At 28.2% G+C, this 17,299-nt stretch overlaps 2 protein-coding genes across 3 annotated transcripts; one reads left to right on the top strand and one right to left on the bottom strand.

Annotated features, from left to right (window-relative positions):
* Nucleotides 1–13: 13 nt before the first annotated feature.
* LOC126898933 (cytochrome c oxidase assembly protein COX16 homolog, mitochondrial) lies at nucleotides 14–537 on the top strand. Its single transcript, XM_050673348.1, has one exon. The coding sequence runs from the start codon at nucleotides 141–143 to the stop codon at nucleotides 438–440; it is 300 nt and encodes a 99-aa protein (XP_050529305.1). The 5' UTR covers nucleotides 14–140; the 3' UTR covers nucleotides 441–537.
* Nucleotides 431–15,024, bottom strand: LOC126898780 (uncharacterized). Of its 2 annotated transcripts, XM_050673115.1 has the most exons (9): nucleotides 14,751–15,024; nucleotides 13,465–13,492; nucleotides 13,055–13,199; nucleotides 8,316–8,584; nucleotides 5,628–5,809; nucleotides 5,314–5,488; nucleotides 2,063–2,264; nucleotides 651–1,477; nucleotides 431–594 (listed from the first exon to the last, which is right to left on the bottom strand). In XM_050673115.1, exons 1-9 carry the CDS (start codon nucleotides 14,819–14,821, stop codon nucleotides 529–531), a joined length of 1,965 nt encoding a protein of 654 aa, XP_050529072.1. In that variant the 5' UTR covers nucleotides 14,822–15,024; the 3' UTR covers nucleotides 431–528. The 2 variants fall into 2 exon arrangements, with proteins under 2 accessions (XP_050529072.1, XP_050529081.1); XM_050673124.1 differs by lacking the exons at nucleotides 13,055–13,199; nucleotides 13,465–13,492; nucleotides 14,751–15,024 and adding an exon at nucleotides 12,417–12,563.
* Nucleotides 15,025–17,299: the final 2,275 nt, after the last annotated feature.

The following is a 17,299-nucleotide window of genomic DNA, read 5'->3' as shown; positions in this document are numbered from 1 at the left end:
TTTTATCTATGAAAAAGAAAAAAGGCAATTAGCAAGTAATCGTGATTATTGAATCATGTATATTTCCGTTTAAGTTATCATTTTTGATTCAAATTATTTCATACTGAGTAATATCATTACAGTTATAAAATTTTAACTAAATGACTAATGTGTTTAGATCTATTAATGTAATTTTGAAGAATAAATTTTTTAAATATGGTGCACCTTTTATACTTCTAGTTGTAGGAGGATCATTCGGATTAAAAGAATTCTCTCAAGTTCGATATGATTACAGAAAAGTAAAATTAATTAGTCCAGAAGAATTAAAAAAACAAGGTATTGAAATGAAACCTCGAGGTAGTGTTACAATAGAAACTGAATATAAAAAATTGATGGACACTGTGAATTTGGAAGATTACACCAATAAAAGAATACCAAGACCTCCAGGATATGAAGATTAAAACAAAAATATACATTTTATTTTAAACATAATAATTAAAAACATTAGTTATGCTTGTTGAACTTGTATAGTAAAATATAATAAATAATTCAAGTTTGTTTTACATCTATCATTTGTTCCAACAATGTCATGAGAGTTGTAAATCTTTCTTGTATCTGTTAAAAAAATAAGAATTATTAACAAAATCAATTTTAAAAGAATAAAATCTTACCTCATTTACAGATCTTTGAGGTATTCGTCTATTAATAGTTTCAAGTAATACTTCTATATCTTCAACTCGTTTACAAGTTTGTAAGATTATTTTATCTTCATCAATCGTCCATTTGCTTATTAATTGATTTTCTAAATCTTTCTTTGGTTTATCTAATTCTAAGTTATTAGAACCACAAATTTTAGTAATGTGTTCAGATTTGATGTTATTGATATTTAAGTTATTTGAATTGGTAGAATGTTCATTATTGGATTTTTCTTGGTTATCACTATTTAAAATTATTGAATTATATATCTCGGGAGTATATTCACACTTGATTGATACATCATAATTATCATTTGACTTAGCGGAATAATCAATATTGATAATACTACTTTCTTCTTTAATCTGTTTTTTCACATTATTATAAGTTGCTATGTTAGGATCTAAAACAAAAACATTTTCTTCTTTCATTTTAATATCAGATGTTATTGATAAATAATTTTCAAGTTCAATATCATTTTTTTCTTTTACTGATTCATTAGTATCTTTGCAAGTATTTTCAAACAATTCCAGATATTTTTTTTTTTCAAAATTTGATCCTTGTTCACTAATTGATGTAAATTTTACTTTAGTTTCTGAATCTGGTATACAAAAGAAAACCATTTCACTGCTATTCAACTCCTCATTATTGACATGAACAATAGATTTTCCATTTTCAATACACAGCTCTTCTTCCTCTTTATGTTTTGGACTTTCTTCTTTTTTAAACTTTAACTTTAAAGACTGAACAACTTTTGACTTTTGACGTTTCTTTGGTTTAATATCAATTAGATCTTCTTCAGATTCTGTATAAAAATGTTAACAATTATATGTTTTAAAGATATAAAAATATGTTATTGTTTAATACTATTCAATTATTCACTTTACATTAATTTTTTTCATTTTAGACATAAGGAATAATTTAGAAATATATATCAAAACAAAGAGTTTTATCTTTCAGTTATAGGTTTCTCAAGTTTTCTTAATCAATGATAAAAAAAATTTAAAGTAATAAGTACAATAAAATATCCAGAAAGATAAGAATTTTTTTTTTTAATTATTCATTTTCAAAATTAATTAGTACAATTTTATGGATAACCCAGATGTGTGTAATGGAAGGCTAATGGATTAAGAGAACAGAATAATTATAACGACTACTAATTCAAAAAAATTAAATTAATTATTAAAAAAAGGTCAAAAATCAATTACACAAACCAAATTATTGAATAGGGAGTGGCTATAATAATGCAAATAACAGAAAATGCCTTTTTGTCAAGAGTATTTTACATGAAAAACTTGTGGAGAGGTTTATTTTTTATTTAAAAACATTACTTAATAAACATCACTCTGTATTCTATTATTATTAAAGTAATAGAGCTCATGAAAATAACCTGTGCCAGTACTGCCTTTGACATCTTCCGCTGAACCTGGGGAGTTATTTTTTGTGTGACATTTTCTGTTTTTTTGTTTTACTGCTACACTTTCTTTTAGTTTATCAATTTTAGTTAGCACAACATTTTGATCTCCTTCAAACTTTATTAAAGCTAGTTTTAAGCCTTCAGGTGTGTCAAAGTATATTCGACCCTTAAAGAACTAAAAAACAAATAATTATTAATTAAATAAAATAAATACTTATTTAACATATTTTAATGAAATGTTTATATTATTAAAAAGTTAAGTAAACTTATTTCATTTTCAAGATGTTCTCTAATATTCTTTTGCCTTTAATTAGTTATAATGAATAGAAAATTATCTTCTAAAATACCCCGGTCTATTGAAAATTGAATCATTTATTGCAAATAGTCTAATTTAACTTTTTTGCAAAATGTGTTTTGTTTTACTAAAATAACTTTATCTGTTTGATAATGTGTTATAATACTAGTTTTAAATATTAATACATTGTGTAATTATCACAATAATTTAATTTATAATAAATAAATTTAATTTTTTTGCAAATTAAATTTTTTATTTTGATATTTTCAACTGTGATTATATATTAAAAAAATATATAATATATCATACACAAAATAAGTATTTTCTTATACAATAATAATGAACCTTGAAACAAAAATATTTATTTGATCAAGAGGCCAAATTTATCACTTTTAAATTGTTTCTAAGGCAGTTAATAAAAAATTATATTTTATAGATTAAATCAAATCATTTGAGCTGATTTAGAGTAATTTTGACAAAAAATTATTAATTAAAGTTATTTAATAATATTGAATACTGAATTTTATTTTGCCTGTTTTTTTTTAAAGTTAGGTCATAGTTCTTGCCAATAAACAATATATATCCAATTTTAATAACTTTAACTGTTTGTATANAGAATCCTACCTGTTACGGGAGGCGTCCCGCAAGGGTCGGTTCTCGGGCCTCTGCTGTGGAACATCGCGTACGACGCGGTGTTCCGCGTTCCGCTACCGCCGGGCGTGCGCGTCGTCTGCTACGCGGACGACACGCTGGTGGTAGCGGAAGGCGCCTCGGCCGAGGAGGCTGGATCCCGGGCAAACTGCGCGCTCAGCGCAGTCACCGCCTGGATCTAGCAGGAGGGGAGTGGACTTAGCCTCGCCCTGGACAAGACCGAAGCGGTCAGGTACAAGTTCACTCCTCCATGGCTCGCCGTACTGGGGGTGGAGATTCCGCTTAAGGACTCCATGACTTATCTGGGCCGTGTCATAGACAAACGTCTAAAGTTCGGGCCGCACATTACTCGTGCGGCTTAGCGGGCCCAGAAACTCATGAATTGCCTGGCGGGACTCATGCCCAATCTGGGAGGGCCAAGGAAAATGCGGTGCAGACTTTTAGTCAGCGTCGTACACTCGGTCCTCTTGTACGGGTCCCCAGTTTGGGCCGATACTCTTAAGTATTCGTCCAAATACCGTGAAGCCCTGCTCAGGGTGCAGAGGCGGGCGGCGATCCGGACAATTTCGGCGTACCGAACGGTGTCCGGAGTGGCGGCGGGTATCCTGTCGTCACTGCCGCCCGCCGACCTGCTCGCCGAGGAACGCGCCGCTGGGCATGAGCTCCGCCGAGAACGCAACCGGTCCCTCAAACCCGAGGACCGGCTTGCGCTCAGGCGGATGACCATGCTCCGGTGGCGGACTCGCCTCTTGGAGGAAACGACGAGAGGCGAGTGGACCAGGACCCGATCGGCTGGACTGGACTCACGGTGAGATGACTTATCGTTTCACCCCAGTGATGTCCGGCCACGGCTGCTTTAACGAGTATTTACACCGTATTCGTAAACAGTAGACGTGCGACCACTGTTCGGATCGCCTGGGAGAGGCTGATAGCACTCTGCACACCCTCTTCCGGTGTGAGGCGTGGGCCCAGGAGCGGGACTCTTTGGAGTCTCGACTAGGGTCCACGTTCCGAGTCGGGTCCATGGTGGGTCTGATGTTGAGGAGTCGGGAGGCGTGGAGGCTCGTTCAGGCGTTCGCCGAATCCGTCTTATTAAAGAAGGAGGAAGCGGAACGCCTGAGACAGAGGCAGCCACGCCGCCCGGCACAGGAGGACCTGAGGCGCTGGTTTAGGCCAGTGCTTTAGGTTCTCTTTTTTTGTGTAATGTTTTATGTTTTGTGAATTATTTTGGCAGTCCTCCCTAACGGTTCCCACTCTGGAATCAGGTTAATGGGAGGGGGCCACACCACATTGCGAATCAGCTCTTGATTAATTTCGGGCTGATTCGCAACGTGGTGGTGTGAATTATTAAGACGGCGTGGTCATCCATCCATTCACCTACGGTGGTAGGCGTGACTTAACCTAGAGTTTTGTCAACAACTAGTGTGACAACCGCACTACACCACACCTAATATTACATATATTGCATAATATTACATAAATTAATAAAAAATATATATTTCACTAAATAATCCTTATTGTTTATGAATCTTATAATTAAACAATTTTTTTTTTTTTTTACTTGTTAAGTTTGTAATTAATCATTAATTAACTGTCCATAAAATAATAAATCTAATATAATTATAGTACTTGGCATAAAAAATTAAACTTCTAGATTCTTTTTTTAAACGAAAATGCGTTTTCCAAAAAATAAAATGAAAATAAATAATTAAAAATCAACAAAATCAGTTATAACGTATTTTAAGACTTTCACGTGTTTTTTACTGTATGTAGTGTTTTTGTGGGTTATTTATTGAGAAAACAGCATTGAAGTTATTATTTTTGAATTTCTTGTAAAATTTCCTTTACTTGAGTTTTACTTTTATAATTCTAAGTTAAGAGAAAAAAAAGTTACGAGACATAGATCAGTTATTTCTATTAAATTTGACTCTTCGACTTAACTTAATAGGCCCGGGGGCACGGGTTAACCTTAACGGATCGGTCCCAAATTTTGCACAGCTCATTTTTTTGACCATTAAAAAAAAATTAAGGGGTAGCGTAAAAAAAAAAAAGACATTCGATTTTTGAGGGCCACCCTAGTGAACATATTACACTTAATACGGATAATAAATAGTTTCTACTAAAAGAAGAATGTAGAAAACATTTGATTATATTAAACTAAATTTTTCTTTAAAATTAACATATTTTTAAAAAAAGTAAATTTATATTATTTGACATTTAATTCTGTTTATTGTTGATTAAATATTAAAAAATATTATTTAAAATAAAAGAAATTTACTTTGAGACCACATGATCTACAATGGGAAGATTCACCATCTTTATGACAGCTACAATGACATAAATTTAAATAAGTAAGGTCTTCTGAATTTGATGGATTTATTTCTTCATAATCAATACCATAATCTACACTTTGATTAATATCTAAATCTTCCCAACTATCCTCTGAAAATAAGCTAAAAATTTATTTACAAATTAGTATTTTAGGTCTGAAAATAATTAAAATGACTAATAATTTTAACCAAAAATTGGTCATAACTGCGACTAAAGAAAATTTAATTACTTTCTTTTATATTTTAAAAATAATTTCAATACCTTTCAGGTGGATGTTCTGTTGGAATCATTTGTAAAAAACAATCTACTAAAATAGGATTATTTTTTAATAAAGGTAGCATAATCATATGAACTTCTGAATGGGTTGTATTTTGATTCTTTGATAATTTATACAAATTATCCAATATCCTACGAATTTGTGCTGGTTGTTTTTTCATACAAACCTAAAAATAATTAATAAATAATATTATTAATTATTTATTTTTAATGATGAAAAATATAACTGTATTTACAGTAAACAGATATTTCATTAATTATTTTAAATGAAAAATTTTTATTTTTTATATTGATTTAATAATTTAATAATAATAAAAAAAATTCCAAATGTTTATAAAATTGGTTTTTTTATTGCAAGTGTTATTTATTTGAGACAATCTTGCGGTCTTAATTAAAATTATTCATTAATAATAACATCTAAAATTACATAAAATGTACAGTTAAGATATTATACACAATGATGAAGGGAAACTTCCAATGAAGAATATCCAAACTTATATACTAGTAAAATTCACATTAATCAATATATATTTACAATAAGTTATATGGTTTAGCCCGTTTTAATCTTCTGACATCTTGAGATCGATCAAGAAGTTGAGGTACCGCTTTGTTAATGTGGGCCTCCAGGCGATTTTCATGTACTCTGGCATACTGTTGAATTTCTTCTCTGATGGTTAGTATCATCATATCCTAGTGAATATGGTCATTTTTTCGTACATGTACATATTAGTAATAGTACGGAAAGTAATATTTTGCATAGTTTGAATTTTATCAATCCAAGACTTATAGCGCAGACCCATAATTGGATACTGTAGGTCCATATTAGCTTTAAAATAGCTACTTAAAGTAGTCTTTTATTTTCTATTAATAGTTGTGATTTCCAACCAATTAACTAATACATATTTTTCTTTATTTTTTTTTCATCTTAATGTGAATACTTCAATTTAGTTTAGAATTTAAATGCATGCTAAAATTTTTAGCAAACTTTTCTTGTGGAATTTTTTAATTTATCAATGTCTTACATTAGTTTGCTAATGTCTGGGTAATACTATTTAATATTAATAGTACATTGCAAAGTGATAGCTTAGCTTGTAATGTTGTTTTTGTTGTAATTTTAGTTTAGACTTCTGTATCGATGTTTCTTTTGGCTGCTTGAGCATAAGATATTCCATTTTAATTTATATACGCTTTTGTTTTTATGTGTTGGACTGCAATCACCTTTTTTTAAAAAGCTTTTGCTTCAGCTGCTTTATAAGCTTAACGTCCTTTCCAATTGGATGTATAATTTTCACCACAGTTTGCACATATTGCTTTAGTCTTTTTAGACTTAGAGGAAGCTTCAGATTTGTGTTTTCACCACATTTTACATATATTAGAGTTTTGTGGCAGTAGTTTTGTGTATGGTTAAAAGCTAGACAATTTTTACACTGTGGTACATCTTCCTTTTTATTCCTAGTGTGCTCCACTTGAATGTTGTGATGACACAATTTATCTACATGAAAGATGTCTTTATTATTTGTTAGTAGTTCTCACTCTACAAAAAATAATGGTAATCTAATGTGTATCCAATCGCTGTTTTTGTTATTTTGATCATTTTTCTTTTTTATAAGAAAATTTGTGAAACTGTGTGCCAGGTGGCCTAAGTCTGCTAACTCTCTTTTGATGTCACAGATGTTAGTCTATGAATGTAGTCCTGTTATAACAGCTTTGAAAATTTTTTTTGTTCGACGTAACTAATGTTCGTCGTTTGTTAAAACCTTAATGTCATAATTAGCTTAAGTTCTTACAAGTTGCTCATGATCCTTAGCCTTTTTATTGTCATGTTCCAAATAAACTTTTTTACATTGGTAACACCACACATTGTTACAGCTGGTGGTTTACGAACTTTGGTGATAATACTCACATTTTCCTTTGTTAATTGAATCATTATCTTGGGTGAGCTCATAATTTCATCAAAGGCACCTTGATTCAATTTGAAAATTTTTTTTTGTAATTTTTTATTGCTCTCTTGCAGTTCCGCGACTTGTTTTTTTAACATATCATTATCAGCTTACATTTGTTTCAAAATAAATGAGATAATAGTTATGTTTGCATAAGATGAATTGCCATCACTATCCATTGTTATTTCTATTTATTGAAATATGATCTGTCGTACATGCGATCCACTTAATAGTTAGCTTGTTTAAAACACTTACCAATCGTCCAAATATTCTTGTGAACAATTTATAAACAAAATTATACAACAAAGACTACACATTTAACGTAGAAGCGAGAGTGAAACAATCGTTTTGAATATCAAATAGTAACTGAAAAAATTGGTTTTGAAAACTAGTATACAATAGGTAAAAATAATAATTTTATAGTAGTCATTAACATTGTTGTAAAGTTAACTAATAATTTTTACTATTGATACTGTTACAAAATATAAAATAATAATAATAATAAATTTATTAAGTACAAGATGAAAATACTTTCTTTCTACATATTTATTTATACTTTTATTTAAAATTCTTACTAAACTAGATAAGAATCTTAGGAATCTATTTCTATGCTAGGAATAGATATATTTATTACAATTATAATTATTTTTTCCTTCTGAATATAAACTATGAGCAGCCTTATTAATAATATATTTATAATAACAACAAAAATCATACTAGTTGACATTCTTACCTGTAATTTTCTAATAAACTCTTTCATTCTTGTTAGTTCTAAGTACTCAGAGAATTTCCCAATTGACAAAGCTTGTCCAGGATGTAAAAATCCCAAAAATTCATAGATTAAATCTTCATTTTTATTTGTTAATATTTCAGTGATTTGTTGATACAATGAAGTAATATTTTCATCAGTATTACTTAGAGAACCTAATAATTTTATAGCATGTTTAAAAGATTCAACATCTAATCTTTCTCGTATTTTTTTTATGAATCCTTCAGCATAATCTACAAAAATATATCAAATATAATTAAACATATAATTTAAGGAATTTTATTATACCTGTTAAAAACAATAGCTTTGGAGGATATATTTATTAATTTTGAATAGTTATAATTAAAGAAAATAAATAGTATATTAACAACCCATTTGAGCCAAGTAATAAACTTATTTCACAAATTTTAATAAAATTCAAGTTAATTTGTTTTATCTACATTTTTTTTAATATCATAATTTGCAAAAATAAATATATACATTTAATAATAGAAAATAAAGTTATAGAAGAAAAAAAGTAAAAGTGGATATCAAAGAGATTTTTGAATTTTTTATTTTCAGATTGAACTTTAATAGAAAGTAATAAAATATAATCTTCTTATTATTTTTCCTTACCATTATCCCAACTACTTGGGTTGGCCACCCTTATTCTAAACTTCCACTTGACACAATCTCTCACATCATCTACGCATACATCAGCCATCCACATATTGCATTGAATAACATCCCTTCATCTCTTTTTTGGTCTTCCTCTACCTCTTCTTCCTTCAATATTAATTTAACTGGTCTTACAGCTTCCGATTCCTCTTTTCTTAAAAGATGACCAAACCATCTAAGTATATTTCCTCTAATGTTATCCACAATTCACACTACATCTATACTCACTCTTATATGTTTATTCTTTATCCTATCTTCTCTAGTCACTCCACTTATCTATCTAAGCATTCTCATCTCTGTTTGAGATTATACTTGATCGGACATCAAGTATAATCTCAAATTGGAGGCCTCATACCATATACCACGATCGAAAGCACCACCCGAAGACCGCGCCTTCAAGACTCGAGCTAGGGCATTGCTATTCGATACGGATATCGGGTGTACGGTCGATGAAGATTACGATACGATACAACTCTTCTTCTAGGAAACATTTTTCTAGTTGGCCTATGTAGTTCATTTGCTACTTTCTCTGCTACTTTACTCATTATATTACACCTAGATCTCGTAACTCTTCTTCTATTGACTCTATTTCGTTTCCCACATCTGTATTTCCAGCACTCCTTGCAGCGTGTCGTGAACATGATATTGCGTATGCAAGAACAAATTATTTATCGGAATGTCATTTGGCTGATTACGAACTGAAAAAAACGCGCATGGGACCGCGTAAAAGCGAACGATAGTTCATTTGGAGAAAAAGCTGTTGCGTATACTGTAACAAATACCATGAAAGCTAAAAGAAAAATTGTAATGGCTTTGGTGGTGTACTTAAATTAAAAATTTAAAACACCTCGCATTATCAGAGTACCTAAATTTGATGGTGTGCTACCACTCGTTCCTATTTTTGCTGGACTTTCAGCTTTAGGATCGTTGGCTGGTGGAGTATCGAGTATTGTAAGACCGGCACATGAAGTCAGAAAAAACGCTAATTCAAATAAACCTGTGAAAATCGGTAATGCTTTATACTTGCACCTATATGTTGGAAAGAGGAAGGGTAGAGGATTCTATTTGAAACATCAAAAAAACTAACATCAACACTACCCAAGCAATGTGTGTACATAACGATTTATTTATTATAAAATATGCTGAGTCATTCGGAATTAGTCATTTCCGCGATATCTTTTCGAGAGATAAGTTGTCTGTCAAGCCTAAAATATACGAGAGTACAGTTGTTAATTTGTTTTTTGACTCTTTCAGAAATTTAATATCTCCGCTGGAACTTGAAAAATATTTCATCGGATCGCTCGTGAAATATAATTATAGTTAGAAACAAAAATATAACACACTCTTACGCTGCATGGAACAATGTCGGAAGTCACATCAAGTTTTTTTCCACCAATAAAATTTACTGAAGCACCAGAGCTTGCGTTATTAGGATTTTACGGATGTAATTCAATATCAAATATTGACTAGTCAAACAATACATTCACTTTGATAAATACAAATAACGAGCTTCTTGAAAATAATATAGAAATTAAAGTGCCTGAAGGCACTTATGAACTTGAAGACATTAGTAAATATCTAGAAGAACGTCTTCAGACGTATAAAGTCTCATTCATGTTGAAAGCTAATAAAAACACTTTAAAATCTGAATTAAAGTGTAGCCGACAGATAGATATTAGCGTTGAAAATAGTATAGACGGTATTTTAGACTTTCATCGAAAGAAACTCGACGCAAATAAAATACTTATATCAGATCAAGTCGCTAACATAAATAATTTAACTAGTATAAAAATAAATTGTAACGTTGCTTATGGTGCATTTGGCAACGCTAATCCAGGAGTGCCAGCTAGTTGGGTTAATATCCAATCAACTATACTCTATTACTGTGAAAATAACAGATCATGACGATAAGACAATTAACTTTAGAGGTAAGTCTGTTACCATACGTCTACATATACGTGATGGCTCTTCGATTCAATAAAACTAAGAGTAATACTAAAAAACCAATCATTAAACCACAACTAGTTGAAGAGAAACGACGTTAAAACCTTAACATTCTTTTTGCTTTAGGATATACAATTAACAATGAACGATATTTTAGAAGCAATGGAAACACCGTACAATAAAGATCGCATAGTGAAATTGGACTATTTTTCCTATCAACCATTTTCGGTTAGCGCACTATCAAATAATGATGAAATACGAATATGTATTCAACAGCAAGATGTTTACACCCTTCCATCTGATTCCTATCTTTTAAATGAGGGAGAACTCTCGGGAGTTCCTGCCGGCTCAGATGTTCAATTGGTTAACAATTGGCTGGCTCACTGCTTCATTGAAATAAGATATTTATTGAACTCAGTAGAAATAGATAGATCACGTATACCTGGGATAATGTCTACAATAAAAGGATACGTCACGTTTTCACCAAATGATTCTACACGGTTTGAAAATGCTGGCTGGAGTGTTGTAACTGCAAATTCGAGTATGAAATTTGAAGTATGAATACCTCTAAGGTTATTATTAGGATGTCGAGGATCATAAAAAAAGTCATCGTTAATTGTAGTCAAGACTTAATATTGCAACGGAGTGGTACATATTTAAACTGTATTTAATCAACAAATGAAAATTTAACGAGTTGTAATTTTATTTTGAACAATGTTATATGGAAAGTTCCAAACCGCTTCAAGCAGAAACACCGCTTCAAAGAGCATTTCGAAGTTGGGATCTATATGAAAATCTTGGTCTACCAAATAGTAAAAGATCAGCCTGGACCGTAAAAACTTCATCGCACCCTGAGAGCCCAAGATTTGTTATTGCAGCTTTTCAAGTGGACAGAAAAACAAAATAAACAAAGACAATTTGACTATTGTTCGTTATCATCTCTAAAAGTATACTTGAACTCAGAATCGTACCCTTACGGCAACGTACGAATGGACTTTACGAATGATAAGTATGCTGTACCATATCACATGTACACCCAATTCCAAGAGGCATTCTATAAAAAGGATATGGCGACTCTTATGTTGACAAAAACAGAATTCAAGACAACTGTCTAAAGATATTATTTTTTAACCCTCGCCTATTTTTTTTGCTTTCTCTCCATTTCACTTAGTTTCCTGCACATAACAAATGTTAATTTTTCTCCTCTTCAATACTTCTACTAACTCTCTACTTCTACCTGTTAATATTCCAAAATTTCACATACCTATTCTTACTTTGCATCTATCTTTCTCCCTTATACATGAGTGTAGCCTAAAGTTAAGTGATGATGTCGTTACACTGTTGACACAACAAGCGTTTAATAAACATGATTAGTGAAACAGCTACCGCAAAAGTTGTCTGGCTGGTATTAAACATTTTATTCTTTAGGCCTTTTCTGTTTCTAACTACTTTATTTCTTCTCACCTGTTGATCCCATATACATCCAAGATAGAACATTCCATCTAAGTGTTGTTTAGGACTCCTCATTCTTTTTAACAAAATTTTATGCTGGCTTTCGACCTGACACAACCTCATTAGTTGCCTCTTACAATTGGCAGAGAGACCATGGAAGTATTCTTATCCCATATCCACAGGGACAATGCTGTTCATTATGCTGGTTTAAATAATTTTTGATACACATTAATTAAGTACCACTTTTACAACATTATTGTTGTTATTCTTTTTCTTCTATTTTTAGCAGAAATAGTTATGTTTTTATGACAGTTTTTAAATTTAAATTTTCCATTTTATTTGAGGCTGAATATTGTTGTAGTTTAAATTAATTAAATTAATTAAATTATAGTAAATAGATAAATAGATTATCTACATAAGACAATTAATCACTATAAAAAAAATAACTACATTATTAATATCTTACGATTTCAATACTAAATTTAATTTAAATAGACCTAAATCTAAAATAGATCTAAATTTTAATTTAAATAAAGTAAAGAGAAAGAAGACCAATTCAAAGTACTCTTTCCTGAATATATTATATTATAACCCTCACCTATTAATTAATTTGTAAAGTAATAAAATGTAATGTTTAATACAAATATTACCTTGAGAAAACTGTGAATGTGAATGATCATTTTCAGGATAGATTGCAGCTAAGGCTGTTTCATATTTTTTTTTCTTTTTTACATTAGTAGAACTAATAATTTCACTTTTACGTTTAGAAGATTTTTGATCAATGTCTAAATTATTCTGTAAAAAAATTTGAATATTAAAATACATATTTCAAATTTAAAATGCATAATTTTATGAACTAAGAAAAATGTCTTACAAATAACTACATCTCTGTGTTTTTTATAAGAAAAATGGATAAATTCATCAATTAAAACATTTTTATGGAAAAGTTTTTTATGTTATTTAAATTTTTTATCAATACAAAATTAAAAGGAAAAACTATTGTTAGTTTTTTCTACATTCTAAGAGTAAATTTAGAAGTAAATAAAAAACAAAATTTTACCTTTTTAATATTGAAGTGTTTTGTTGATCTATAAAATCACAATAATTTAGTTTAAAAAAACACATTTAATAAAAGTTATAGTTAAGTTAAAAATTATGGACAAAAGCATGTTAATAGTAATTTTTCATTTAAATTTAATACCAATTAAAATTAACAATTCTGAATACTTTACAATTGATAGAAATATATTATCTATTTACAAGTTTGTATTAGAGCTTTAATAATATCAGAAATGAATAGTTTAGAATTGATTTGATATAAGTAACAATGAATAATCTGTATACAGAATGATTTTTTCTAATAATAGCCACTCCATTTCTCTAAAAATAATCATTTTTTTAAATTTATTTATTTTTATTTTTTTAGTTACTTATGTATTTAAATCTACTTGTTATTAACTTTTTTTTATGTTCATTCGTTACGTCTTATAGGGGTGTCAACTTTACTTTTTTAAAGACAAATGATTAATTAAGCAAATAACTGGTCAATAATAACTTTTAGACTAGTATTTTAAAAATTTTAAATAAATTAAGTATAGACTAGAGATGAGGCACAGGGCCTACTATTTTTATTACTAGACATTTTTTTATTTTATTTCTTTTCCTGCTTAGTTATAAAAATATTAATAACTTGTAATACTATTCCAAAAGTTGTTATTGACCCGTCGTTTTCTTAATTACATCATTTTCTGTTATAAGCTAGTTAAATTTGTATGTTGTCATTAATGAAATAAAAGTGACAGTCCTATACGACATAAGGGATGGCACAGAATAATGTTGATACATATGTAACTAAAATTGTCAAAAAAATACTCACAAAAAAATTGTTATTTTAAGAAAAAAACGAAGTAGCTAGCATTATAAAATCATAGTGCATAGAAGAATGCATTAAAAAATTTTTTAGGACAAATGCAGTTTAGGTCCCACACAATTTGTCTATTTTATTTAATAAATTTATTTTATACACTGATTATAAATATGTAAAACCTTGTTTGTCAAAAATAGTTAAATAGTTTAAAGTTTGTATTTAATACTGTTATCAGGCAGTGCATTTTCATCATACTATAACTTTTTCACAATTTTCAACAAATTAAAATTTTGCATATTCTTAATCTGTGTAAAAAAAACAAATAAATAAAAAAAATTTTTTTTAATTATGCGGGAGCATAAAAGCTTGCCATTATGCAAAATTTTTTATTGTATTTTATAAAAATTACAAAATAATATATTTTATACTGATAAAATTGTTTATTTAAAAATTTTTTTATTAAATTATGAGATGCATACTTAGTATTTGTTTCATGGTGTAAATCACCCAGTTTTAGTTCATCTATATTATCATTTTGATAAAGATCCATTTTAAGCTGTTTTAAGAATATCTTAGCTATAATCAAAAATACAAATTTTAATTTAAAAAAAATTCAGATTTATTTACAAATGCTACATCAACAAAAATTTTGTTATAATTAAAACTCAAATTTAGATAAAATTGTATTTATGACTTATTTAATAACAACTTGTTTGCGTATTATATTTAATGTAATATCGAGTAATGATTATAATATAAATCGAAATAAATTACAATAATTGTAATAATAATTATTATCTATTATCAATTAATAATAATAACAATAATAAATCATGCTATCAGGATAGCTAGCAATGATACCACAGCTATATGAAAATATAGTCTGTGATAATACTTATAGATTAATACTCAGCTGTTACGTTCTACAAGGTTATTATTCAACTCGCTTTCTGGGAATCATACTGAATGCAAACTGCAGATAGATAAGATTAAACACAGTAATTTTTATACTATGACAAGTGACAACATTAAACTTATTAGTTATTAATTTTAACATTCTCATATTATGTGATCGTTAACGTTTTTTATTCTATTTTATTTTCTTTTATGTTAGTATGTAATAGACATATGTGTTTGTATAATGTACTTTTAAAAAATAATACATTAGTTTTTTAATTTGGGATGTATGGTAGTTGAATGCGTATACTTAATTGAGTTATGATAATTATTTCATCTAATACTTAATGATAATGTAAGTACTTTACTATATACATATATATATATTTTAATTTTTAATTGTTCCTTAAATATAATACAAAAATATGTCAATATTTATTACAATTATTATTTGAAGATTATTAATATTTATTAGAAGATTTTTCTTCTGAAAAAAAAATATTAATTTATTATAATTAGGTAAATTAAAAATTCAATTTTTTAATTCTTTTTGTAATAAGATATTTAATTACTTTTAAATAAAGATTATTATATGTTATAATAATATACTTAAATGTATTGTCAATTGAATTTTAATGTGAAAAAAAAATTTTAATTAAATTTAACAATATGACAGCAATATATATATATATATATATATCAAATATATTATGTTTATACACTGCTATCAAAAGTTTGGGACACTATGGAAATAAAATGTATTACTGAAGTACACAAGAATTTTTCTGAATTTATTTATTTTATAAAAACTACAATTACAAAAAAAATATATAGAGTGTTTTAGACCTAGCCAACAATAGTAATAACTTTTAATAAAATTACCATTTTATTGAAATTTTTTTAAATAACAATTATATTTATACATTATGTTTAAAGCACTTTTTTAATTATTTATCACTAATAATTAAAATGATTTTTATTTTTTCTAAAATTTACAACGCTCATTTTTATCTATTTTCTTACCAAAAATTATGATGGGTTGATAAAAATTTTAAAATACTTATAAGTACTGATAAGTAGGCAAAATCCTTCAAAAAAATATATATATTTAAATCTGAACTATGTGTTCTCAATTCTTTGACTGGCATTAATTAAGTAAAATAAAAAATTGTAAAATTATTATAATTGTGCTATATTTTGAATTTATATTTATTTTATTTTAGTTGTTAATCATTTTTTTTTTTTTTTTTATTAAAAAAGAGAAATTTTATTAATTTATTATTAATTCTAGCAAATTATTAGTTAATTTTAAATTTATTTCCAAATTTGAACATTTGAAATTTTTAAAAATTAATTTGTAAATTTTGTATTAATTTATTAAGATTTTAAAGAAATTCTAAATTTTTTTATTTTATTGAAAAATAATTACAAAATAGAGACGGTGTGACTGTTTTGATAATCCGATAGTGCTTGGTGCGCACTGTTTAAGTTTGAAACTCAGCTGCATTTGCTAAACGAGAGATCAATTGGGTAGTTGGAGTCATTATCCCTCTCTTTGATGATTGACTAACCACCCTTCCTGGTGTATCTATTGTTAAAAAAACATACTCATTTTGGGAGGCTGCTATGTCTCTTAATGGCCTAAGAAAGCATTAAAAATATTAAAAAAATAATTACATAATTAAGATAAGATAAGATTTTTGTCACTTCAAAACAATTTGTGTTACCTTATGAAATTCAAATAACTGTGAAATAAATAAATTATCTTATATTCGTAATTAATTTCTAAGTAATATACAAATTTTCTGTTCTCACAATTAAAAATATTCTTTAGATGAATTACCAAATTCAAAAAGTGTCCAAATTTTGATAAATTTATTTTATCACATAATTTGGTTCCTAATACATAAATATTGGGTGTTAAAAAAAGACACTTCTGGTAATTACTTATGAAAAAAAATCATCAAGTTGAATATTGTCAAGTGCAGAAATGACACATGTCTCATTTTCCCTTTAATGTTGTATTATACATTTATATTGGAAATCAATTCATATATTTTTTTTAGTTATTGAAATAAGCTACAAATATTTCCTAAAGCAATTTCATATATCAAATATTTGTATTTATACT

The sequence above is a fragment of the Daktulosphaira vitifoliae genome, unplaced genomic scaffold (genome assembly GCF_025091365.1).
Source record: "Daktulosphaira vitifoliae isolate Bord-2020 unplaced genomic scaffold, ASM2509136v1 Scaffold_1, whole genome shotgun sequence".
NCBI lineage: Eukaryota > Metazoa > Arthropoda > Insecta > Hemiptera > Phylloxeridae > Daktulosphaira > Daktulosphaira vitifoliae.
Note: the sequence above shows the minus strand (reverse complement) of the source record. Positions and strands in the feature narration are given on the sequence as shown.